The 24569-nt window shown below is 47.8% G+C and overlaps 1 protein-coding gene across 1 annotated transcript; it reads left to right on the top strand.

The window, feature by feature from the left end:
* The first annotated feature begins 945 nt into the window (after positions 1–945).
* Positions 946–24569, top strand: SCRT2 (scratch family transcriptional repressor 2). The gene is made up of 3 exons (XM_033153999.1): positions 946–1114; positions 2102–2185; positions 23866–24569. Exons 1-3 carry the CDS (start codon positions 973–975, stop codon positions 24567–24569), a joined length of 930 nt encoding a protein of 309 aa, XP_033009890.1. The 5' UTR covers positions 946–972.

Genomic DNA, 24569 nt, shown 5'->3' with positions numbered 1-24569 from the left:
GCCAGCCTGTTCTGAGATTTGTCAGTGGGGAGAGAAAGGGACGGATGCAGCTTGCTGGGTGGAACTGAAGGAGAGATAGGGATCGATAGGTACCTAGTTTTTGCCTTCATCCCTCTGGTAACCAGCATTCCATTTTATTTTCTAGGGTGCAGAAGGGGGAGGAAAGTTATCTTGCACTGATTTTAGAACAGATTTCAGAGCTCCGGCCTCTCTCCTCATCCTGGGTACAGACTTTGCCTGCGTATTCTCCCGGAGCTGAAATTGGCCCGTCGCCGCGTGGTTAGACAATGCTGGCGCGGGAGTGGGAGAGCCGAATAATGTGGAAAAGGTGTTTACAGGCTCAAACCTTGGCCTCTAGACGTGTGTGTGTGTGTGTCCCAGTGTTAACCAGATGGGCAATGGAATATGTGCTCCCTCCCTCCTTCTCTCCTCTCTCTCTTTCTTTCTCTCTCCCCCCACCGCACTGCCAACCCGGTCCCCTTGTCTGCTTCACCCTCCTCTCACTTTCTCCCTCCCCCCCTCCCCTCCTCCCACCCTCTCCCTCTCTTGGCCTCTCGCAATATTCCCCCAACCCCCCCCCCAACACACAACGCCCCATCCTTTAGCCCTGCCTGTTCTTTGCTCACGTGCTGACGGTCCTGGGGGACCGTTGATGGATTAATCCACCTGATCATCCCCCCTCCAACCCCACTCCCCGCAGCCTGCGTCCCATATAAAGACAGGAGGAAGGGGGGGGGGGAGGCTGGAGCTTGCTGCTGACCTCAGCTATTCCTCGGCAGTTCCCGCCTCCCCCCCCCTTGTCTCCTCCTCCACTTTCCTCCCCCCCCCCTTCCCATCTCCGCCCCTCCCTCCTCTCGCTCCCAGCGGAGAGCGGGCGGGGAGCTGTCCAAAGTGCTGATCGCGGCTCAGGAGGCAGCAGCAGCAGCAGTAGCAGCCAGAGGCGGCGGGCGGAGGCGTCTCGGGTCCTGCACGATGCCTCGCTCTTTCCTGGTCAAGAAGATCAAGGCGGACGCTTTCCAGCCCAGCCCGGCGACCCCCACTTACCACCCCTTGGAAACTTCGTACAATGAGTTGGCGGGACCCCTGGGGGCCGGCGACCCCGGGGTGGAGGATGGTAAGGAGGCGAGAAGCGCTCTGAGAAGGGTCGGGGGGGGGGGGGGGATGGCGTGCGATGCTAGGAAGGGGGCGTCGTGCGCGAGAGAGAAAGTGTGGGGATGAGGGAGAGGGTACGAGGGGGCAGGAAGAGCGTGTAAAGGGGAAACCCTTGGTTATGTTTGTGCGGGGTGAGCCAAGAGCGGGCGCAACCTATTTGGCAAGGTCTGGGGCGTTTTGCATAGAGGGACCTCGATTATAAGAACTGTGGGTGTTAATGGAGTTCTCTTTCCCGCTACCTCGGTCTCTCTGTTCCCTGGACACAGTGACACCCCCCCCCTTCCATGGCTCCTCTAGGTAACGGATACAGGCACCAAAAGTGGTGTCAATCTTTTTTTAAAAAAACTGCCTGCAGGGTGAGGGGGGGGTCCTCTTGTACTGCTCCCACCCACCGTCCCACAGCATATTGTACCAGAGGGATGGTCCTGCCCCCCCCCCAGGGTACGTCGCCAGTGAGCAGGGAGAAATAACGTTTGTGAGAGAACGTTGGATACTTCATGACACATCGGCACCCAAGGTCTGGCTGGGTAAAGTTTGGACCCGGCAGTGGTACTCACCCCCTCTACAACTGAAAGGGTGGGGGGAAGACAGTACACAAAACGGGGGTGGGCAGAGATGATACTGTACTTAGATTGGGATGCTTTTTCCGTTATGCAATGTGGGATCTTAGAGTTTTCTGTGTGGGGAGAAATGTTGCGAGTCCAAGAGATTTGTTATAAATACATTTTTAAACGGGGCGGGGGGGGTGGAGTTGGATAGGGTTTGCTCGCCCCAAGGCAGCAAAAGGGGTTCTGAGCTCAAGGGAGGCTAAGCAAAGCCCTGTTCACGGCCCGGACTCGGGATTCTTCCTTGCTTTCTTTCATCCACGTCCTACAAAGAGGAAGGATGCGCTCCCTTCCCCCTCCTCCCAGCAGCTTTCATCCTCGGCTGCCTTCTTCCATCTCTCAAGTTTATGACCCAAAGCAGCAGCAGTATCTCCTATTCTCCCCCACCACCATCACCACCAACCAGAAACCCATGTTGGACAACTCAGGTGGATGACTTTAGCGGAGCCGTTGCAAAAAAAAATGGGGCATGGAAAAGTTTGTTCTCTCTCGCGTTCTTGTGCGTGGCTAGAAAGGGAATTCTAGAAAGGGAATGTGTGCTGGAAAGGGCATTCCGCGCGTGTTTCTCGAACCTCGGGCATTGGCCCAATGTATGTGAAAGCGAAGGACGTTTGCAAAGAGCGGATCCGTATTTGTGTGTGTGTGTGTGTGTGTGTGTGTTGTCGTGCTAGTTTATTGTAGATGAATTCCCATAGGTGCACCCTGCGTAAACTGCTGCGTCTGCAGAAATATGACATTCCTTCCTGAGTGGATGCGGTGGCCTTTGCAAAGAGTTTTGGTTCTTTGAGTGGCATAACTCCAGTCCTTCCGTCCTGACAGGACTGCTGTGCTAAGCTTCAATAGGTCAAGGGTGTGGATGTGTTTCTAAATATTTAAGAGTTGCGTTGCTGGCTCAGATCAAAAGGTCACACACTCTGTTAACAGCGGCCAGTCCCTTAAAACGCTTGTAGCAAGAAAACAGTGGAACTCCTGTTGTTTCAGTCCAGTATTTGGGGTGAAGAGATATACTGTCCCTGCAGAAGGAGGTTTGGTTAAACCACCATGACTAAGAGCTGCTGGTAGTCTGAGTGATCCTCCATAAATTTTAATTAAATTCTGATGGATACATATCATTAATTCATTCATTCAAAAGTGGAATCCCCATCTTTCCTCTGTGAACAATAATACCTGGGAGCAGGTCAGTCCCATTGAGATCAGTGGATCTTACTTCCAAGTAGACCTACACGGGATCGATGAGGCTATATATTCTGTGATTGTTGGGTTGTTGTTGTTTAAATCAAATTACTGTAGTAAGGAAATCTGACTCCTGTGATCAGAATAATCTGTAGAATGACCCTCTGTCGCATTATTTTGAGAGGTCTGCTTCTTGCATGCAATGTAGGCTTCTGAGAGGATCTGAAACTTTTTTTTTTTTGCGAGCGTTGGGAATGGGAAGCAAAGTGATTTGAAAACTTGAGGATGTGGGATTTAGGGACGGGAGCCAGGAGATAGTGGGAGGAGGAGGAGAACCACATTGGAGGGGGGGCTTGGATTCATGTCTTCACCTCCACCCCCAGTTAGTGGAAATCCTGCTCAATCACCCTCTGACATATGTATATCCATTTACAAGGATATACTATGCAGTCATGGAAGAAAAGGAGAGAGAAAGGGAGATTGTAATCCAATTTTTTGTGACTCTTGGGCAGCGGACCTCCTTAAACAAGGAATTTGGAGGAGGTGGGAAGAGAACATTCCTGTGTCCAAATGATTTTTGCAAGCATGTGAGAGGTATTGCCCGGAGTGCTGGACTAGCACTAGGGAAACCCACACAAGCTATGAGATTCCTGGGATGACTTTGGGTCAAATCCCCACTCAAGATATGAGGTTCTCTAGATGACCTTGAGCAAACCTCTCTCTAACTTGCCTCACAGGGTCCTTGTGGGTTTCAAAGTATAGAATCATAGAATCATAGAGTTGGAAGAGACCACAAGGGCCATCCAGTCCAACCCCCTGCCAAGCAGGAAACACCATCAAAGCATTCCTGACAGATGGCTGTCAAGCCTCTGCTTAAAGACCTCCAAAGAAGAGACTCCACCACACTCCTTGGTAGCAAATTCCACTGCCGAACAGCTCTCACTGTTAGGAAGTTCTTCCTAATGTTTAGGTGGAAGTAGAGGAGAACTGGCATTTCTTTGCTACCCTACTTGTGCCAAAGCTAAAATGGGTAAATCAGATTCACCTTATACTCAGATAGCTCAGTTGGTAGAGCATGAGACTCTTAAGTCTCAGGGCCATGGGTTTGAGCCCATGCTGGGCAAAAAGATTCATGCATTTGCAGGAGGTTGGACTAGATGACCCTTGGGGTCCCTTCCAACTCTACAATTCTACGATTCCAGCTGCCTGCATTGCAACTAAAGGACTGTGTTGCTGCCCTCCTTATCCATCCTCCCCAAGAACACCTCCCCTATTTCTTGGCCTTCTAAGTTTACCACCCAGGTCATACATTGATGATGGTGCATGAAAATATTCAGTCCATGATCAAGGACGATGGGAGTTGTCATCCCATGTTGGCTGGCTCTGATGCCTTCCTTCGTCCTGCCTCCTGAGACCTCCTCTGCGACAGGGGTTGTAGCTCAGTGATCCCTAACCCTCTCCAGATGGTGAGGACTACAACTCCCACCATCCTCACTCAGCATGGCCAACGGTCAAGGATGATGTGAGTTGTAGTCTATCACTGACGCCTTCCTCATCCTGCCTCTTGAAACCACCTCTGTGAGAGGAGATGGAGCTCAGAGATCCTTAACTGGGCCCTCTCTGGAGGAAGGCATCAGAAATAGCCGACATGGGATGACAACTCCCCTAATCTTTGACCATTGGCTGTGGGCTGGATATTCTAATCTTAATGCACACCATCAAGTTGTGACCTGGGTCCTTTATTTACAGTGCAGGCAGCTGGAAGCTGTGGTCCAAAACACCCTGGAGAAGGCAGCTGTTGCAGCTCATTAGCAGAGCGCTGACTTTGCATCCCACAGTCAAGCCCCAGTATCTCCAGGTGTTGTTGGTTTGTGTTTTTTGTTTTTGTGTACCTGCCTGAGAAAGGCCTCTTTCTTCCTGGGTCCCAGAAACCCTGGCATCTCCCATCCCAGAGCTCTGAGCATCTGGCAGAGCCTAGCTGCCATTTTGATTCCCCAACAGAGCGCGTTCTGGGGCATTGTGGGAAATGTAAATGTTGGCTCTGGTCCCCAGTGCTGGCTGGTGAACTCACTAAGAGAGGAGGGGGTTGCCCAGGCCCTCCCCAAACCTGCAGCTGACCTTGACCTGGGATGCAGCCCATGCACACATTCCCCCATGTTGTTCCCTTTTAGCCATGGCAACTTCCTTGCTGTGGCCCTGTGGATAGGCAGCTCTGCTCTGCTGTTGTGTCCACAGTCCCACAGGTGTGCTGAGTGCACAAAATGCTGCTTACCTGCAAGCTGGGGGCACCTGAAATTATTTCTCTCTGTGGTGTTGCAACATTTTGTTGTGGCGCTGCATGGCTTGTGTGAAATGTTTTCCAAGGTTTTGCAGCAAGAGTCACCTATCTTTGCAGTGGCACAACAACAACAACAACAACAACAACAACAATGTTGTCATGCCGCCCATCTGCTCCAGCCACTCTGGGCAGCTTCCAACAAATTAAAACACAATACAACATCAAACATTAAAAACTTCCCTAAACAGGGCATGATTCTAGATGGGCACATTAGAGCTTGAGCCCAGTGGTATGGCATCTGCTTTGCCTGCAGGGGGTCCCAGGTTCAATCCCCAGCATCTCCAGGTGAGACAGACAGAGAATATCCCTGTCTGTTGTCCTAGAAAGCTACTGCCGGTTAGTGCCTGGCAATATGGAGATAGGTGGACCAAGCATCTGATTCACTGCTAAGACAGCTTTCTGTGTTCCACTGGGACTCTCTGTTGCGCAGGCTCCATCACTTCCCCTTCATTTCCACGGGGGACCCTGCAGGACAACATCTGAGGGGGGTTGTTAACCATCGTAAGGAACTGGAGAGTCGATTCTCCCCTGGTGGAACCGAGGCAAAACAAAGGCAAATTGACTGGCAAGAGCTCTCTCTCTTGTCTCAGGCAGCAGGGGCTAGCAGATCAATGGCGAGAGGAAAGCAGCAAGACCATATGGATTGCTTTCCCCAGGGGGGAAGATTCCGGAGTGTGGGGGAGAGAATGAACAACCCTGCAAGAGAGAGGGGGAGAGGGAGAGGGAGAAGGCAGCAGAGCATGTTGCTATTGGCCTACCAGGCTGTCAGCTACAAGCATCCATGCATGTAGCTGCATTGTGTTGGATCTGCACTTTAGCCTCCCTGCCCCACCTCCAGTCCCTTGAGGGTATGAGGACTTCCATGTGCACACAGAAAGAGAGAGAGAGAGAGAGCTGTCCTGTATGCAGGCACTTCCCCATTCCCTTCAAAGAGCTCAATCCATTCAACGGTAGATTAATCAACTAAAAGTTTCTGTTGATTAATTTACCGGGGAGGGTCCATTTTTACTGGTGGCCAAATCATAATTAGTGGGCCTACAATTAAAGGCATGTACCCTTTCTGAGACTCTTTTAGATTTAGTTACAGGTGGGTAGCCGTGTTGGTCTGCCATAGTCAAAACAAAATAGAAAATTCTTTCCAGTAGCACCTTAGAGACCAACTGAGTTTGTTCTTGGTATGAACACACGAAAGCTCATACCAAGAACAAACTCAGTTGGTCTCTAAGGTGCTACTGGAAAGAATTTTCTTTTAGATTTATTTGCTTTTGCATTTCCTCCAAGAATTTCAAGGTGGTTACCTAGATCTTCCCCCATCTCCATGGGCCGTAGCTCAGTGGTAGAACTTCTATTCCGCACCCAGAAGGTTGCAGGTTCAATCCCGGCATTTCCAGGTAGGGCTAGGACTATCTCCTGCCTGGAACTCTGGAAAGCTGCTGCCAGCCAGAGTCCATATTACAGTGTCTCCCTCCCTCCCCCCCATTTATTTTTATTTCATGCATTAAATTGCATACATAACCCCACCTTTCCTCCAAGGAGCTCTCCTCCTCCCCATTGTACCTACACAACAATCCTGTGAGGTAGGTTAGGCTCAGAGAGAGAGAGTGGACATCCCAAGGTCACCCAGTGAGCTTCATGGCTGAGTGAAGATTTGAACTCGGGCCTTAGCCCAACACTTTAACCACTAGTCTACACTGTCTCCCTCTCTTTCTGCCTCCACTTCTTTCTCTCTCTCCCCCCTCTTTTCTCCCCACGCAGCAGGCTCTGAATGCTTGTGCCAGAGGTCTGAACTGGCTGCGTGGAGAGACCCTTTGAAAGTAGGCTGAGGAGGAACAGAGGGTCGCAGGTTGCCCACCCCTTTTTTGAATTGTGGGCTGCCTGCTCCATACAGCTCAGCACATTGGGGGGGGGGAATGCAATATCTTTGATCACAAGTCACAGCTGCTTCTGAGAAGGTCTCCCTTCCTTCCTTCCCTCCCTGTAAAGAAAAACAGACATTCAGGAAGGAAAGCAAGAATCAGGGGAGGGATTAAGCTGTCTGGGCTGAGTGAGAAGATGAGCTGTCAAAAGCTTTTCCCGCTTCAAAGTCCTGACAGGCCTGTTCTGCCCAGGGAGGCTGCAAGAAACCTGGGAACTTGAAAGGAGGTGTTTGTGTGCAATGCCTTTTTCCTACCAACTTTCTCAAGATCCTTGAACTCCTGCTTTAGGAGTTTAAATGCACTGCAGAAGTGGTAGAGCTGGCTAGCTTGGCCCCACATCAGCTAGAAAAGTGTCAGCCCTTGCAAATGCAGCATTTGGCCCAGGAGGGGAGTCACTGCTGGTCCCTAATCATGGTGGACACACCACCAGCTCCTGGGGATCTTGCCCAGAAAAGGGCAGCCACAAAGTTTTAGCTATGTATCCTGCATTGCAGGGTGTGGATGACCCTTTGGGTCCTGCCAACACTGCAATTCTGTGTGGGAATGTTGAGGAAAGTAGGAGAGGATATATTGATTAAATATTATCCCTCCTCACTCACGCTAGTGAGCAAGCAGCAGAGCACATTCCCTTGCAGATTGCTGGAAGCAAGTTGGTGATTCGTTAGATCCTTTAAGTTAAGCAATCCAGTCTGGCTTGTTCCTGGTAAGTTTCCCCTTTTATTTCCCTCTTAAAATAATAATAACACAACAGTCTTGATTAAAAGCAAGAGTAAAGTTTACTTGGTGGGACGCGGGTGGCGCTGTGGGTTAAACCACAGAGTCTAGGGCTTGCCGATCAGAAGGCCAGTGGTTCGAATCCCCGCAATGGGGTGAGCTCCCGTTGCTCGGTCCCTGCTCCTGCCCACCTAGCAGTTTGAAAGCACATCAAAGTGCAAGTAGATAAATAGGTACCACTCCGGCGGAAGGTAAACGGTGTTTCCATGCTCTGTTCTGGTTCACCAGAAGCGGCTTTGTCATGCTGCCCACATGACCCGGAAGCTGTACGCCAGCTCCCTTGGCCAGTAACGTGAGATGAGCGCTGCAACCCCAGAGTCGTCGCGACTGAACCTAATGGTCAGGGGTCCCTTTACCTTTTAAAGTTTACTTACATTCAGTCCAAAGTAGTATTCTGGAGACAGGCTTTATCTTGTGGTTACAGTTACATTTGTAGAGAAAGAAGTCTGAGCTAAAGGGATGAGGCTCCAGAGCAGGTATGACAGGAAGTCTTCCCTGTCTGGAGCAAAAGCCCCCTGTGTGTCCACTCTAAGCAACAGGAAATTCTGTATTTGACTGCTTCAGTGATGATACACCCCAAATTCTGTGAGTCTATGCGCCTGTTCTGCTTGCGGGTTTCCCATAGACATCTGGTTGACCTCTGCACTGAACCAGAGGGGTTTTTGGTCTGATCCTGCTGGACCTTTAGGACATTGGCTGCTTTTCTACTCGGGCAAATAGCAACTTGGGGTGAGGAGTTTGGGACGGCTCTTAAAAGGGAGAATTCTAATTCATGGAGATGGATGATTATCCACGACAGTTCAATCAGTGGCGTACCGTGGGTTGCCTGAGTCCAGGGTGCACAAGCCGTCGCTGTCGGGGTGCCTCCCTCCCCACCACTGTGCTGCACCACCTGCCTGCCCACATAGGGGTGGGGGTCCTGGTCGGCCAACACAGCCCTTGGCAGGCAAATCCCCCCCCCAATGCCTGTGGAGAGGAGCGCCAGGCCTGGGCTGCTCTGCTGCCTTCGTCAGGACAGGATGGGGACCCTGTGCAGAATCCTGCATGGGAGCAACTGGTTGTGCCCCATCAGAATTTTGTGCCCGGGCACAGCCCCCTGCTTCCCATGCTACGCCACTGAGTTCAATGGAACCTGCTTCAGGAAGTGTGCTTTTGAATGTCAGGAGCTATGGTCAAGGAACAGGGTATGTACAGTAAAATCAGGATCCCTGATTGGTTATGATCTTGATCTTTTCTTAAATCCACTATATTTTGAACAGTTAGAATGTGATTCAACCCTAACCAAGCTGCACGGCTTTTATGATTTAATTATTTAACTCCAGCTGGCAATACAGTTGGTCTCTGTTTTGGCGATGGCCTCTCCATTTCCCGAGTGTCATTGTTGCCCCTGCACCATGTGGGATGGGGTTTGCGCTTTGCAACTGTTTTAAATTGCTCAACTGTTCATTACCCAGAGAACTTTGGATATAGGGCAACTAACAGTTCGCTAATTGATCAGAGGATTAATAGCCACTCTTGGAAACAGGATGCCAGCCCAGATGAAGGAGACCTCTTTTTTTTTCCTCCCATGGAGCCCTTCTCAGTGCATAAGCATGCAATGAAAAGGTGGGAGGGGAGAGGGAGAGAATCCAGGAATCCGAAAGAGAGAGAAGGTGCTTTTAGTGCATTAAGGAGCAATCAGTGTCAAGTGTTCTTGAGCAGGGACTCTGGGAATAGCAGGAGAGGCAAGAGAGTGAATGGGCTGCTGCTGTAGGTCTCCCTCCCCCTCTCCTCCTTAATTCACAAATACCTGCCTGGGGCTTTGAGGCCTGTTTCTCTCCCCCCCCCCTTTCCATAATCAGAAAAGCTGAGCGAGGCAGAAAAATCCAGTGCTTGGCATGTTCTTTGTTGAAGGGAACAGGTGCCCTTGAGAAGCTGATGCTTCTGAGCGAGGGACACCAATAAAGAGAGGTTTGCCGCGGGTGGGAAGAGATGGTCATTGACCGGGAGGCAAGGTGGGTATGGTTCGATCTGCACGCCAGGAACAAGGGCAGATGGGCAGCTTGAGATCTGAACTGCGATAGGGAACGGATTTTCATGAAAGCTTCGTGACAGAGCCACCCACTCCAAAAGCCCCACCCGCTTTCTGCAATGATGAGAGGGGTTGAAGAGGGTGCAAAAAAATAATGATGATGTTTGCCTATTGTGCAGGTGGAGGGTACAAATCCTGGCGCTCCCTACAGTTTTGTGCCCTCGTGCAATGATGCTGCCATCGGGCAACCTGGCAAAACCAGAAGTGTCATCCTCCGAAGACACATGCCTCCTCTTCCTCACCCCTCCTGATTCATCGTCATCATCAATCATCATCATCATCATGTTTACTTGTATGCCACTTTTCCACAGTTGTGCTCAAAGCGGCTCACAAAATACCACACAGGCAATAATAAAAATAATTTTGTTGTTGTTCAGTCGTTTGAGTCGTGTCCGACTCTTTGTGACCCCATGGACCAGAGCACACCAGGCATGCCTATCTTTCACTGCCTCTCGCAGTTTGGCCAAACTCATGCCAGTCGCTTCGAGAACACTGTCCAACCATCTCATCCTCTGTCGTCCCCTTCTCTTTGTGCCCTCCATCTTTCCCAACATCAGGGTCTTTTCCAGGGAGTCTTCTCTTCTCATGAGGTGGCCAAAGTACTGGAGCCTCAGCTTCAGGATCTGCCCTTCCAGTGAGCACTCAGGGCTGATTTCTTTAAGGATGGATAAGTTTAATCTTCTTGCAGTCCGTGGGACTCTCAAGAGTCTCCTCCAGCAGCAGAATTCAAAAGCATGAATTCTTTGGCGATCAGCCTTCTTTATGGTCCAGCTCTCACTTCCATACATTACTACTGGGAAAACCATAGCTTTAACTATACGCACCTTTGTCGGCAAGGTGATGTCTCTGCTTTTTAAGATGCTGTCTAGGTTGTCATTGCTTTCCTCCCAAGAAGCAGGCGTCTTTAATTTCGTGACTGCTGTCACCATCTGCAGTGATCATGTAGCCCAAGAAAGTGAAATCTCTCACTGCCTCCATTTCTTCCCCTTCTATTTGCCAGGAGGTGATCGGACCTGTGGCCGTGATCTTAGTTTTTTTGATGTTGAGCTTCAGACCATATAATTTTTAAAAAGTATTAATTAGAAATAATCACAATGCAGAATATTAATTCTTATAAAAGCATACAAACAAGGCAACAGAGCCTCATTTGTCTGTCAGTGGGTGCCACGATATCGTCGTATTCACTATGTGATCCCTGATTGGCCATGATCACATAAAGAATGGGGTGGGGGGAACCCATAAGGAATCAGTAAATGTGTGAGGACACAGGACTCTTAATCCAATGTTCGTGGGTTCAAGCCCCACGTTGGGCAAAAGATTCCTGAGTTGGGCCAGATGACCTTCAGGGTACCTTCCAACTCTATGGGAGGAGGTGGAGTTCTTTTTAATAGCCATGCCCCCCAGCAACACCAGCAACACATTTGGCAACAGTGAGGAAGTGGACGAATAGAGCTGAATTCGCACAGGATGCCTTTCTCACTAATGGGGAACATATCCAGTGAGTGCACTCCTGTTCAAACCGCCCCCCCCCCCATTATTATTCTCTGACTCCCTCTAAGTTCTCTCCATATGTTTTTTTTAAATACAAGCACCATGGGAGTTGTAGTCTTCACCATATGGAGGCCACCAAGCTGGCAAAGACTACTGTGTGCTAAGTGTCACAAAGAACAGGGAAACTTGAAAGACTCGTTATCACCTCATTTGGAGCAAGAGTGCCCATCAGTTACTCTGGAAAAGGATGATTGCTCCTGCTCTGAGGGGTTGGGAGAGTCTTGGAGGGCATCCCCTCCCTGTCAAAAAAAATGAAAATCATAATTCTGATATGCCATATACCACTCTGGAGAGGATAACGGAAACCGCTGCTTGACAATTTGAGGAGGTCAGGAAAAAACACGGAACGCATCCTAAAGATTCCCAACACAGACATTGTTTCCTTTTCATCCTTGTTGCTGGAAGCAGCTCCTAGCATGAAATAGTTTGCTCCTCTTGGCAATAACCTTGCTGTGTGTTCCAGCGAAAGTGTGAAAAATTGCTGAGGAGTGCATTTTTCCGCCAAGAGTGTGTGACTGCACTTGGTAAACAAGGAGGAGGAGGAGGAGGCGAACCAGGAGGGGGGGGGAATCGTAGAGATTGCCAGCATTGGTGGAGGGGGGGGGTCTCTTAAACCTTCTGAATTGCACATCTGCCAAAATAATAAAAATCAAAGGTGGATTCTATTTTTAAAAACCCTTCCCAGGCAGAGAGAAGCATCTCCCAGTGATCTTCAACAGAAAGAAAGGATAGCTCTACCCGTTCAGGGATTTCTCTTTCTCTTTCTAAATAAAAAAAATCTGTATTCAAGCACAGAGATTGGGGGAGGCAGGAGAGGCGTCTGTCATCCTGCAGTGATCTCTGGTGCTGAGTGTTCAAAACGCAGCGTTGAGGGGGATGTGTGTTTTCCTATCCTTAGAAAACTCACCCTCTGTTTTGGAGGTTGCCAGTGCCCTCCTTCCTCTGCAAAGGAATGAGGGTTGAGAGCGGCAAAGCCCCAATTTACAGATACACAGACACACCCTGGTGTTGACGGCACCCACCTGCGTTCTCCCAGGTGGAAATTTCACTCCTGTGTTGCCTTCGCGAAGGCGCATTTCAACCTTCAGCTACCCCTCCCCTAAAAGAAATTTGTAATATGGGACAATAATACTCACCACCGACAGTTAAGATATTTTGGGCAAAATAACAGAGGGAAAAATTACTCCTTATGTGCAGTGCCCCCGACGTCCAAGTTTTTGGACAGCTTTTAAAAAGCTTCATTTTGGAATGAAAAAAGGCAGGCAGATGAGGCTGCCACTTTCCTTCCCAGAATTGCCCACCTTCTGGCTCCAGCTGCTTGTTTCCCTGCTGCAAAGGAAAAGCTAAGGGGATCAGTATCCTTCTCACTGTGGGGGGGGGGGAGCTGTTGTGTGTGTGTCAGTTTGGGTGACAAATGGCCAGCACCAAAACGGTTAACGACCCTTTCCTGCTCAGCCTGTACTGAAAATGTTTGTGGGGTGTTTTGAACCCAACTCCTCCCTTGCCCTCCTATCCATCTGGAGAACCTCAGAACCCAGGGACCAAACTCAGGCCTCTGGGTTTCTCTGTCTGCCCCTACCCAGGTTCTCCCCAAGCCACACCTCCTCGGCAGACCACCCCCCTCAGTGGCCCTGCTCCATCCCCTCCCAGTGTCCTGATTTTCCTGGGACAGTCCCGGAATTACGAAAGCTGTCCCGTCTTCTAATTTGATCCCGGAATGTCCCTATTTCCTTCACCAGCACCTCTCCCAAGCTTGCCGCAGCTGCAAGGGATAATAATCCCATTGCTTTCCATGGCCTCTCCATGGCCACCGCTGCCAGCCTCCTCCCTTGGGCAGCTCACAGCTGGAAAGCAGGTGGACTGCTGCCACCAAGACCCAGCCCCATGTGACGTGCCAGCTCTGAGGGGCAGAAAGGGGCAGGACACCCTGGGAGGGAAGAAAGGGGGAGCAGAGAGGAGTCCACCGAGTCTTGGGATTCCCCCCCCCCCATGCTTTATGCTTACATTAGTAATCATGCCCCTTTCTAAAATTTATTTATTGGGGGTGTGTTTTTTCTTTTTGTAAATCTACCAAAGAATCAAATCAAATCAAATCAGGATTAAGGGGTATTCTTAGGATGCTGGAGGGCATCTGTGGCACGTCCCGTTGGCATAATGGTGGTGGAGATCCTCTGCAAGGAGGGGGACAAGAAATTGTGGAATGTTCATGGTGGCAGGAGAGGATATATTGTTTAATATCCTTCCTAACTTGTGTTAGCAAGTTCCTTTACTGAGCAGAGTTTACATTCCCCTTTTACATGCACAGCAGATAGCTGGTTGCAGGCTCATGTGAGCCTCTGACTATTATACAGTTTGGTCTGTCTCAGATTGAATTGTACGTTCCTGGTAAGTTCCCTGGAATCCCTCTTAAAATAATAAAGACACCACAATCTTATTCAAAGTCAGTAAAAGAAGTTTACTTACATCAGGCAGAGCACAGTGTGATCCCTGAAGGCAGACTTAGTTACAATATGTACATGTGGATCTACCCCTATAGGAGTGGGAATGTTTAGGGATCCCTAACTAGATGTTGCTCTATCAAGCAGCCGACCCAAAAGAGGAAGATGGAGTCTGGCCCCTGTGATTTTGTGTTAATCTGCACAGGTGAGGCCACACCCATCTCCAGTTACACAGAGGGAGTTTTATCTCAGCCCAGGAGAACAGGAAGTTCTGGCTGGAGGACTGAGACCACCTTCATGTCCACTCTAGCCATGTTGTATTTGACTGCTCCTGTGTTTCACATCCCACAGTAGGGAGGAATGATCCCAGATCCAGCTAGCTGGAAGCTAGCAGCGCAGTCCTAGCTAGAAGCCGGTCAAGCGAAGAAGGAAGTGAAAAAGAGAGAGGGTGTCAGCATGCCTTGTCCTTTTGTTACCTGGACAGGTTAGGTCACGCCGACCTTCTTGTCACATGCAAGGAAGGATGCTCCAGCCCAGGAGGAAACAGGAAGTTTCGACTGGCTGGACCAAACAGCCCCTTGCTTTGCATGTCCACTCTAGGAAAACAAGGAATGTTGTATTTGACTGCTCCCAGTGGATTATATCCCACAAAAAATGGGGGTTCGAGGAGTGTCAGTCGGGGTGTGGAAAATGTCACTATTTGAGCCAGCTTAGCCCAGCGGTTCCATTGACCAAAGCATTGCTGCCTTAGATCCCCTAATCGCTTCCAAGTAGTTTGACACCCGCGGGCGCTGCCTGGCCTTAAATAAATAAATAAATAAATAAATAAATAAATAAATGTCACTATTTTTATATTGGAGCCTATGTTGCTCCACCCCCTCCTTGAGGGGGGTGGGTCTTGTCTTCTGGGCAGCCCAGGACCTCCATGCACACAGCCCAGGCTTGTACCCCAGAGAGGTCATTTTGGGGCAGCTAATGCATAGGTTTGACTTCACCCCCAGAGGTGCACTCCATTGCCTCTCGAGGCAGACGGATGCCAGCAACAACTAACTGACTCTGATTGTGAAGGCAGAACATAGCCATCCTGGCTGTTGTTGTTCAGTCGTTCAGTCGTGTCCGACTCTTCGTGACCCCATGGACCAGAGCACGCCAGGCACCCCTATCCTCCACTGCCTCTCGCAGTTTGGCCAAACTCATGTTAGTAGCTTTGAGAATACTGTCCAACCATCTCATCCTCTGTCGTCCCCTTCTCCTTGTGCCCTCCATCTTTCCCAACATCAGGGTCTTTTCCAGGGAGTCTTGTCTTCTCATGAGGTGGCCAAAGTACTGGAGCCTCAACTTCAGGATCTGCCCTCTCTCTTTCATGAATTTGTCAAATCGTCCTTTAAATCCATCTAGCTTGGCGGCCATCACTGGCTCCTGTGGGAGAGAGTTCCACAGGTTAACAATGAGCTGCGTGAAGAAGGACTTTCTTTTCTCTGTCCTGGACCAGCTTGGAGAACAGTATTTCTGGAGGCATCGCGGAAGCTGCCTGTTGATATGTCGAGGGGGCCATCTGGCGCCATCTTGGCGGATGACCTTGGATCCATTTGGAGAGCCCATTCCAGTTAGGGAGTTCTTCTTGGGCGTAAGGAAGAAATCGTTCTCTTGTTTTCCGCCCTAGATCTCAAGAAGATCAGAACAGAAACTCAAATGAAGAGAAAATACCAGTTTGGCTATTTAATTATTTTTTAATTCAATTTATTTACTTTTATTTGTGGGGGGAGGGATTTTTGACTCTCCCATTTGCCAAATGAATGCCATCTGTAGCTGGAGTATACCAAATGGTTGAATCTCTCCTGGTTCTTTTCCATAAGGCACAGATGTTGGGACAAATGGTCGCTTCTGGAACGGACTCCCAAGTAGGCGTAATTTGATTTCCTAACATCATTTAGAGCTGAATACATAAAAGGGAGCCTGTTGCTTTTCTGTGGTGTGAGTTCCAACCTGCACAGGAAGAATCCAATTAGCTAGCAGGGAATTGTCATTGCTGTGTTTCTTTAAACCATCGTTTTAACCACAGCCAGCCCAAGCGCCAGAATTTTGGATGGCCCGGTCGAATTGATCGCAGCGGGTTTACGCTAAAAGAAAGGAATTATTTCTTCATGTGGTTACACTAAACCAACTTTCCTTTGTAAACTGCTTAAGAGGTTTTATGGACAATTAAGCGGCGCACAAATTCTGATCAATGCAAGGGTTTGGGTTAGGACCTGGGAAACCATGATTAATCCCCACTTAGCCACAAAACTCACTGGTTGAGCTTTAGCACATTATGGAAAGAAGTCCTATAGTGTTGAGATAGTTCTGATGGCTCTTAATCTCAGGGTTGTGGATTCGAGTCCCACTTGGGCAAAAGATTCCTGCATTGCAGGGGGTTGGACTAGATCAGAGCTTTCCAAACTGTGTGTGGCGACACGTTAGTGTGTCAGCTGCCGTGTGTAGTTGTGTCGCACAAACGCTCCCCGCGCTCCTCCCGGGGCTGGAAATTGGTTAGTTTAACTTCCGGTTTGCTAGTAAAACTGTGTCGCGAAATGAACCATATTTAAAAGGTGTGTCACCGGCATGAAAAGTTTGGAAAGTTCTGGACTAGGTGGTCCCTTCCAACTTTACAATTCTATGATTCTAAGTTAACTGGTGGGAGCCTGTTCTCCCAAAAGAAGCTTCTGCAACAGCTGATAGTTATAGTTACAGGTAGGTAGCCGTGTTGGTCTGCCATAGTCAAAACAAAATAAAATAAAAAATTCTTTCCAGTATCACCTTAGAGACCAACTAAGTTTGTTCTTGGTATGAGCTTTTGTGTGCATGCACACTCCTTCAGAACTAAGTTACAGGATAGACCTGTAACTTATCATTATTATTGCACTGCATATTTGCTATCTATCTATTTAAAATAAATAGATATCTTCAGGTATCTGAAGAAGTGTGCATGCACACGAAAGCTCATACCAAGAACAAACTTAGTTGGTCTCTAAGGTGCTACTGGAAAGAATTTTTTATTTTATTTTGAGCTGATAGTTATGACACTGTGGGTCCAGTTCCAATCCAGATCAATTGCTGTCAATTGCAGAACACCCTCCCTCCATCCCTGCATTAAATACCATATTTTTCCATGTATAAGACTAGGTTTTCCCCCCTTAAAAATAATGTCAAAAATTAGGGGGCGTCTTGTACATGGGGGCGTCATATAGATGGAAAAATAGGGTATTTGTGTCGCCTGCTAAGAGCTGGGATGGCATCTGGGACAGAGCAATGGGATCTCACTCCATCACAGGGATTCGAGCCGCCGACCTTCTGATCACCAAGCCCAAGAGGCTCAGTAGTTTAGACCACTGAGATATAGTGATGGCGGCCAACTTAGATGACTGAAAGGTGATTAAGCAAACTCATGAAAGCTAAGGCTGTCAGTGGTTACTAGTTACAATTGTTGTTGTTGTTCAGTCGTGTCCGACTCTTCATGACCCCATGGACCAAAGCACGCCAGGCACGCCTATCCTTCACTGCCTCCCACAGTTTGGCCAAACTCATGTTAGTAGCTTCGAGAACACTGTCCAACCATCTCATCCTCTGTCGTCCCCTTCTCCTTGTGCCCTCCATCTTTCCCAACATCAGGGTCTTTTCCAGGGAGTTTTCTCTTCTCATGAGGTGGCCAAAGTACTGGAGCCTCAACCTCAGGATCTGTCCTTCTAGTGAGCACTCAGGGCCAATTTCCTTGAGAATGGATAGGTTTGATCTTCTTGCAGTCCATGGGACTCTCAAGAGTCTCCTCCAGCACCATAATTCAAAAGCATCAATTCTTCGGCGATCAGCCTTCCAGCTCTCACTTCCGTACATTACTAGTAACAATGGCTATGTGCTATTTCCAGGATCAGAAGCAAGCTGGGCAGTTCACGGTGCAGAAATATTTGTGCATGTGTGCATTTATACGCATTGGCATTAGAAATTAGATTCACTTAGCGGCTAGCCCATCTCAGAGAAGTGACACAACCTTCTTTCTGCAAGCATGCCCTCTTCTTGGCAGCTTTCTCCTGCCCAAGGGGGCCACCTACTGGTGCAGAAGTTCAGTGAAGAACAGAGGATGATGACCCCCACATGCATACAGTCAGGGGCATAGCAAGGTAAATTGGTACCCGGGGGCAAAAAAAAATTGTCAACCCCCCCCCCGAGGCATGGGAAGGTCAGGTGGTACCCGCTGCAGAAATTTTCTTGTCAACCCCCCCCCATTGATTCCCCCCCACACAAAAAATGGTTTTATGTTATTTTATATTTTCTTACAAAGGAATAATAACAAGTAATAATAATAAAAAACTTTTATTTATATCCCCCCCTCCCCGGCCAAAGTCGGGCTCAGGGTGGCTAACATCAGATACATAACATTGGTACAAAATCAAACAATAATTAAATTACCTCCTAAAAAATCTCAAAATCAAATTAAAGTCTAATTAGATGGCTTTCCACAGGGTTAGGGTTGGGAACAGTAAATGTTCTCTGAACTGAAATTTCAGCCTTCATGACCTAGGAAAACAGCCAAGTGAACAGCTATTTTGGTGGAGGAGGGTCAAGATATTAACTGATATGCATGACATTTCATATATAGCTATATAATCCCTAGTATAGTAAGATAAGACCTTCGGAGCAGGCATTTAAAAAAAAATATCCAAAAAAATTTGTTCCTTGATAATTTGTCACCCCCTCCATTATGGAACAGGGGGCGGACCGCCCACCCTTGCTATGCCCCTGCACACAGTCTCTCAGATTGTGAACACAGATAGATGTTACTCCGGCCAAAGCTATTACTCCAGGGTTGTGGTTGTCTAAAATATCAAGTTCTGTTTGCACAAGCCTGGAATTCCAAAGTAGTTCTCCCTAATCGCTTCCACTTTTGGAAACAAAGTCACAGGGCTTCCCAGTGGGTCACTGCCACCCACACTTCAGGGATAACTACCCTCTTATCATTTACAACAGGGGTGGGGATCCCGCACCCTTGGACATTGGCCTTGCAGGATAAACTTATTTCCTCCTCTCCTGGCCCTGGTGTCATATGTGATATCCGGCATGGGAATATTCAAGGTGACAGGCCAAATATTGTATCTGAAGAAGTGTGCATGCACACGAAAGCTCATACCAAGAACAAACTTAGTTGGTCTCTAAGGTGCTACTGGAAGGAATTTTTTTTATTTTTTATTTTGTTTTGACTATGGCAGACCAACACGGCTACCTACCTGTAACTGGAACATTGTGTGAAGAAACTCTTTTGTCCGCCTTGAGTCCGCCTCCTCAGTGACAGACTTACTTATTAGCAAACTGAACACTAAGAGAGTCACCCAGCTTCCACCTCCACCAAAGCTTCTGGCAAGCTGTTGGCCTTTTTAATTTTCACTCTTTTTTAGTTGGAAAAAAAAAACCCTTGGGAAGGTGGGTTGGTGACGTCACAGGCCAGCGCCAATCAGCGCTGTGCACGCACCCAGTTCTCCTAGAGTTTGATCCTGTGGAGAAGATTGTACCCCGTGCACAAAGCTCCCTTCCGCTCAGCATGACTGTGACCCATTTCCCGTTTTACTAACTTCTAGGCTATTTGGCAGCTGACAAAATTTAATTCCTTTTTTTATTTTCGTGCGAGGCAGACGAGGGGAGGTAATGAGATGACCCGGCTCGCCTCTGCCTTTCCGTCCGTCAATCAAGAGGAAATTGGACGAGACAGAAGGAACGGCCTGAGAAAGAGGTCGGCTCCTTTCCACTTCAGCTCCTCTTATTTCCCCAGGGAAGGGGGGCAAACACAAGCGTGTTCCTAGTAGCCTCTCGCTGTGGAACCGTGCGCCCGATGCTCCTTTGTTTGCTGAGCTCCTTCCGAGTTGCATCCCTTGTTTACTGACAGCACTGGATGCCATCAAAGGCTTCCCTGGAAAAGGGAGTCGAGAGGAAGACTTGGTTTTCCCTTAATCCAGTGTGGGAAGGGAACACACCGGCCTCTCTTTCTCCAGTTACAGGTGGGTAGCCGTGTTGGTCTGCCATAGTCAAAACAAAATCGAAAATTCTTTCTAGTAGCACCTTAGAGACCAACTGAGTTTGTTCCTGGTATGAGCTTTCGTGTGCATGCACACTTCTTCAGATACACTGAAACAGAAGTCACCAGATCCTTAAATATAGTGGGGGAGTGGGGAGGGGTATTACTCAGAAGGGTGGTGGGAATGGGTGATAGGCTGATAAGTGTGGAAAACTTGTTGACGACTCTTCAGCTCTCTATATTGGACAAACAGGCCAAACCCTACGCCAAAGGATAAATGGACATAAATCTGATATCAGGAATCACAAGACAGAGAAACCAGTAGGAGAACACTTCAATCTCCCAGGACATTCTATAAAAGATCTCAAAGTAGCTGTCTTAATACAAAGAAATTTCAGAAATAGACTGGAAAGAGAAGTGGCTGAATTGCAACTAATCACCAAACTTAAAACCATGGAGAAACCTGGTTTGAACAAAGACATTGGATTCTTATCTCATTATACATAACAAAGCCATCTTTAGCCATCTCACCCCTTGCCTTTCCCTGCAAGACTAATTGCAGCCGTTTAGAGTCGTCAACAAGTTTTCCACACTTATCAGCCTATCACCCATTCCCACCACCCTTCTGAGTAATACCCCTCCCCCACTATATTTAAGGATCTGGTGACTTCTGTTTCAGTGTATCTGAAGAAGTGTGCATGCACACGAAAGCTCATACCAGGAACAAACTCAGTTGGTCTCTAAGGTGCTACTAGAAAGAATTTTCGACTCTTTCTCCAGGAGTTGACATTCTGCAAACATGACTATGCAAATGTCTGTCCTCTCTCAGCTGCTTGTCTCCTGTATCTCCCATGCCCTGTTTCCTAGTTGCAACACCAAAGCATAACTTAGTGGCAAAAACACATGTTTTGTGTGCAAAGGTTCTCAGGTTCAGTGCTGAGACAAACTAGGTTAATAAGGATCGTCAGATGGAAGGCGATAGGAAAGACTCTCTGATGCAGTCAGATGGGCAACATATATTGTTATTGTTATTGTTAGCCCTGATCAAAATAGATGGAGCTTTGTGCAGAGACATCCAAAGACTCGTGAATGAATTATGTGGCACTTTGTTCGGCGAGACCATATTTCTCAGATTTTGTTCCTTAATTCCTTTGCAATTATTTGTTTTCATACTGTATAGCTATTGGATTTTTGTTGTGTTGATATTTGGGGTACAGCACCCTAGAATCCATGTTTCAGATAGATTTAGAAATCTTAGCAATTTTCAAAATTAATAATAATACTAAATTAATTGGTACTAAATACTAATTAATTAATTAATACTAAATACAAAAATAATACTAAATAAACCCTCCTTTTTAAAAAACAGTGGTTTGTCATGCAAACCACCACAGAAAAAGCTCACCTACAAACTTACACAGGTCTTTGGTTGTACCTTTAAATCATTCCTGTTCGTTCGCTGTATTATATCTGCTTTCCAGAGAGCAAGAGACATTGCGGAGGGGTGAAGCACCTCTTGTGCATGCAGGGGGCCCCAAGCTCAATGCCCAGGATCAATCCAGGCAGGGCTAGGGAACACCCCCACCTGAGCCCCTAAAGAGCTGCTTCCAATCAGTGTTGACAATATTAAGCAAGACAGACCAATTGTCTGATTCGGTATAAGGCAGCTTCCTATCTGAACGCCCTGCTAGCTGTCAGGAGCCTGTGGAATGGGGCAGTGTAGAAATATTATTAAACGAATCCGTTGATTCATTATTCCTGCATTGCTGGGGGTTGGGCCAGATGACATCATCATCATCATCATCATCATCATACTTACACGAAAGCTCACATCATACTCACACGAAAGCTCATGCCGAGAACAAACTTGGTTGGTCTCTGGGGTGCTACTGGAGGGAATTTTTTATTTTATTTTGTTTTGACTATGGCAGACCAACATGGCTACCTTAGTTAAAACCAGCTACCCTTAGTTAAAACAAAATGAAAAATAGAAGGGTCCTTCCAGCGGCACCTTGGAGACCGACTGGGTTGGTTCTTGGTGTGAGCTTTCGTGTGCATGCACACTTGTAGAATACAGTTCTGCTTAGGTAAGCCTGAGTTGAAAATGGATCCAAAAAATGGTATCGGATGAAGTGTGCATGCACAGGAAAGCTCATACCAAGAACAAACTTAGTTGGTCTCTAAGGTGCTACTGGAAGGAATTTTTTTATTTTATTTTGTTTTCACTATGGCAGACCAACACGGCTACCTACCTGTAAATCATACTTATGATTTCCAATTTTATACATTTCAATATTTTTACAATCATTTTATCATTTCAAAACTTGACTTCCTTCCCCCTCTTTCTGCAGTTCCTTAAATTTTAATATTTTCTGCTCCACTTGCTCCTTTATTCATCTACTTTAAATATATACTCTTATAAAACTTGTTACAATAATCTTGTCAGTGTCCTTATCTGTTTACAATTTATTTGTAAATATTCAATAAACCATTTCCATTCTTTTATTATTATTATTTTTTAAAATGTTGTCTTGATTGCTTATTTTTCCGGTAAGTTTCAACATTTCTGCATATTCCCTAAGTTTTCGCATCCGTTCTTCTTTCGCCAGGATTTCTTCTTCTTTCCATTTTTGGACTAGATGGCTCTTGGGTTCCTTCTAACTCTTCAGTTCTATGATTCTGTGATTTAATCAGTGAGTTGACCGGACTCCCTTGGAAGGTGGGGGACTCTCCTTCCTTGAAGGTTTTTAAGCAGAGGTTGGATGGCCATCTGTCATGAGAGCCAGTGTGGTGTAGTGGTTAAGAGTGGGAGACTTGTAATCTGGGGAACTGGGTTTACTTCTGTGGGAATGCTTAGGAGTGTGGATATATTAACTTATATATCTCATCCCAGCTTGTGTTAACAAGCTCCAAACTTAGCAGAGTTTCATTCCCTTTTAAAACACACACAGCAGACGCGCTTGCACAGGCTTGCTAAAGCCTAAAACTATATATATATATATATATATATATATATATATATATATATATATATATATATATATATTTATTTATTCCTGGTATAATTCCCCTATATCCCTCTTAAAAGACTGCACACGACACAATGTATCTTAAATGAAGAAAAAGGAGTTTACTCACATTACTTCCTGCGTTACACAGCGTTTCTCAGAAGGCAGGCAGGCTTAGATAAATGTATTTACATGTGGTTGCTACTTCCATAGGGAAAAGTAGCTCCCTTTGTTCTCTTGGCTAAGAGCCAGGAGGACATGGTTGTTGCTCATTCAAGAGACGAGGAGAAAATGGTGACTGGTCTTGGGATCTTGTTCCCAGGTGAGACCACACCTACTTCTGGTCAGAGGAAGTTAACTCAGTCCAGGTAGCAGGAAGTTATGCCTGGAGGACTGAGTTACCTTCATGTCCACTCTAGCAATGTTGTGTTTTGACTGCTCTGTGTTTACATCCCACAACTTCCCCACTCCTCCACATGCAGCTTGGGCTAGTCACACTTCTCTGAAGTCTCTCAGCCCCACTCACCTCACAGAGTGTTTGTTGTGGGGGAGGAAGGGAAAGGAGAATGTGAGCCGCTTTAAGACTCCTTCGGATAGTGAAAAGCAGGATATCAAATCCAAACTCTTCTCCTTCTTCTTCTTCTTCTTCTTCTTCTTCTTCTTCTTCTTCTTCTTCTTCTTCTTGGATGATCGAGCTGAGATGCCTGCATTACAGGGGGTTGGCCTGCCCTAGACGATCCTTGGGATCCCTTCCAATTCAGGATTCCCTGATTAACTGAACCATTTCTGTCCTCCGTAGGGTATCTGCAGACCTGCCTCGCGTCGTCCGGCTACAAGAATGAAAAGAAGAAGCTCCACCTGGCCTCCTCAGACCCAATTTACACACCGGCTCACGAAGACTACAGCGACCCCGAGAGCCCTCAATCCAGCTTGTCGGCGCACTACTTCAATGGCGAAGCAGCAGTCACCGAGAGCTACTCAATGGACGCCTTCTTCATCACCGACGGGCGGTCGCGGCGCCGGAGAGAGGGCCAGCGGCGGGGGGCGCACCGCCACTCGTGCAGCGAGTGCGGCAAGAGCTACGCCACGTCTTCCAACCTCAGCCGGCACAAACAGACGCACCGCAGCCTGGACAGCAAGATGGCGAGGAAGTGCCCCACCTGTAGCAAGGCCTACGTCTCCATGCCCGCCCTGGCCATGCACCTCCTGACGCACAACCTCAAACACAAGTGCGACGTGTGCGGCAAGGCTTTCAGCCGGCCGTGGCTCCTGCAGGGACACATGCGCTCCCACACGGGCGAGAAGCCCTTCGGCTGCTCCCACTGCGGAAAGGCCTTCGCCGACCGCTCCAACCTGCGGGCTCACATGCAGACGCACTCGGCCTTCAAGCACTACAAGTGCAAGCAATGCGAGAAGACCTTCGCCCTCAAGTCGTACCTCAACAAGCACTACGAGTCGGCCTGCTTCAAGGGAGCTGAGCACGCCTGTGAAGCGGAGAACTGA

Source organism: Lacerta agilis, chromosome 6 (assembly GCF_009819535.1).
Source record: "Lacerta agilis isolate rLacAgi1 chromosome 6, rLacAgi1.pri, whole genome shotgun sequence".
Classification (NCBI taxonomy): domain Eukaryota; kingdom Metazoa; phylum Chordata; class Lepidosauria; order Squamata; family Lacertidae; genus Lacerta; species Lacerta agilis.
Note: the sequence above shows the minus strand (reverse complement) of the source record. Positions and strands in the feature narration are given on the sequence as shown.